The sequence below is a fragment of the Lolium rigidum genome, chromosome 7, assembly GCF_022539505.1.
Source record: "Lolium rigidum isolate FL_2022 chromosome 7, APGP_CSIRO_Lrig_0.1, whole genome shotgun sequence".
NCBI lineage: Eukaryota > Viridiplantae > Streptophyta > Magnoliopsida > Poales > Poaceae > Lolium > Lolium rigidum.
The window spans coordinates 96,438,437-96,440,640 of record NC_061514.1 but is presented as its reverse complement, the minus strand read 5'-3'; the positions used below and the strand labels follow the sequence as shown (position 1 = coordinate 96,440,640).

Below are 2,204 nucleotides of genomic sequence, written 5' to 3'. Positions count from 1 at the left end.
CCACCACCATTCTGATGTCAAGCCGTCTTTTTTGAGTGGAAAAGCACGGCGTGCAGATTCAGAATTGTGTAGTATTCAATAGCAGAAACCATCAATAGTTGCAAACAAACAAGCAGCAACACTATAAACGTGCATGCCTTCCCCAGCATCAGTCATAAACCATGAAAAGGAACCACATTTGACACTGGATCTTGATCTTTGGGCGGCTCTCAGCCTCCTGCGTTAGCGTCAAAGTGTGAAAACACACAACTCATCAGAAGATCTTGAAAGGAACTGATGCAGGGGTGAAAAGTCAAAGATTCAGTCACCCATATGTCTATTTCATCTTCTTTAGCCATATGTTTCATCAGCTCCATTAGAAAAACATGAAACCTACCACCACCATCACCAACAACTACTACAAAATATACTAGGGGAAAAATTCACAAAGAAGAAGAAGTCCAGGAAACCCTTGACAGCACACAGCCCACAGGGAGCAACAGCAGCAATGCTTTGATGCAGCAACGCCCTAATAACCGGCACTGGTGTCATGGTTCCCTTCAGTTCCTAACCTATACACCATTCATCGTCACCGATACAGGCTGCTAGCTGCAGGCACAAAAACCATGTCGCAACGCAGCACCACCAAAAGGGCGCAAAGGGGTTCAAACAAAAAACACAAACCCATACTATGTGAGGCCGTAAGCATGTGAGCGATAGTTAATTCTTCTGGTGGCAACTTGGGATCTAGAATGATTTTGGCCTGGGGGAAAACGATCAGTCAGCCGGCGAGGATTGACCCGGCCCGGGTCTTGGGAGGCCTTGGTGGCGACTCCACCTCCCCGAGCGATGCCGGCCTGGCTGACAGCTTCTTGGCGGTGCTCTTCTGCTTCCTCTCCACCTCCTCGTCCGCCTCCATCTGCTCCCTCCTGCACTCCTCGCTGCAGAACGGGATGTCACCTCTGCTCACACCAAAGATAACATTGGACAGGTTAGAGTGTGATCGATCGATGAACAATCCACTAATCAAACTAGGTTCAGCAGAGTATCAAACAGCAGCGCAGTATGGAACAGAAATTAAATGATCAAGTTTGAGAAAGATTCGGTAGAGTCCTCGCGTATGCGTTCAACAGAGCACGACTTTTTCTTGAAGAAAACGAAATGTAAAAAAGAAGGATCTCGGAACTGTTCGGTTGCGCCTGCCCCACTTCATACAGCAAAATCGCAATCTCAATAGATTCGGTTTCTGTTCAACTCATCCGCCAGGAAGGCATGGCATGCGAAATCTAAACAACAGCAGCGCAGTAGAACGAACACCCTGGCTTCTATCACAAGTAGATACCGGAAAGAATCGTGAAATATCCCATGCTTAGCCGCTAAGTCTCTCCTATCAGTAAATTGGTGAGCAAGAGACAAACTGCGCGGTAAATTCCTCATACAAGTGCCCATACCAGATCGTGACCATAACTCCGCCCACCGATTCAGGCCAAGGAGAATTAAATGGAATCACGCGCAAAGTAAGCAGAGCAGAGCCCGTACGAAGACGACAGAGATGACAAAACCTTTGCACCAACAACCCATCATGGACAGAGAGAGAGAAAAATAAAAGGAAAAGAGCCCGCATAGATTTCTTCCCTTGTTTGTCCTAGACTCCTAGCACGAAGAAACGAATGGCATAATAATAATATTTTTTTTAGTAATAGTAAGAAAAATAATAATTTTTTCTTCTCTAAGACAAGAGAATCAGGTCAGGCACCGACTCTAGCTTTTCCCCGGCGGTCAAAAATTCCCGCAAAAACTACAGCTCCAACGACGCCGGAAGTGTCTCGGCCGGGGGACCCACCGCGCCGGACTACCAAAACAGCCCGACGGAAGCTGATCGACGCGTCGCAGGGCAGAAGGAAGGAACGAAGGAAGGGAGGCTAGCGGCAAGGGCGTGCGGGGGCAGACCTGTACATGAAGATGTCGCGGTTGCAGGCGATGGGCTTGCGGCAGAGGAAGCAGGCGTCGAGGAAGTGGCCGTACGGCATCCCGCCGGGCCCTCCGCCGGCGCCGGCGCCCACGGGGCCGAGGAAGTCGTCCTCCAGGCCGGAGCTGGCGAGGCGCGTCCAGGCGTCCGCCGAGGCGCCGCCGCCGCCGATGGCGGACGAGCTGTCCCCGCCGATCCCGCTCCCGCTCCAGCTCCCCTTGCCGCTGCCGCCTCCTCCGCTGCCGCCGCGGCCCAG

The 2,204-nt window shown here is 51.4% G+C and overlaps 1 protein-coding gene across 1 annotated transcript; it reads right to left on the bottom strand.

Annotated features, from left to right (window-relative positions):
- Positions 1 to 692: 692 nt before the first annotated feature.
- LOC124678890 (RNA-binding protein cabeza-like) lies at positions 693 to 2,204 on the bottom strand (the record flags this gene model as incomplete). Its single annotated transcript, XM_047214744.1, has 2 exons — positions 693 to 941; positions 1,930 to 2,204. Coding segments are annotated over 2 exons (456 nt in total), but the record flags the coding sequence as incomplete, so codon positions are not given.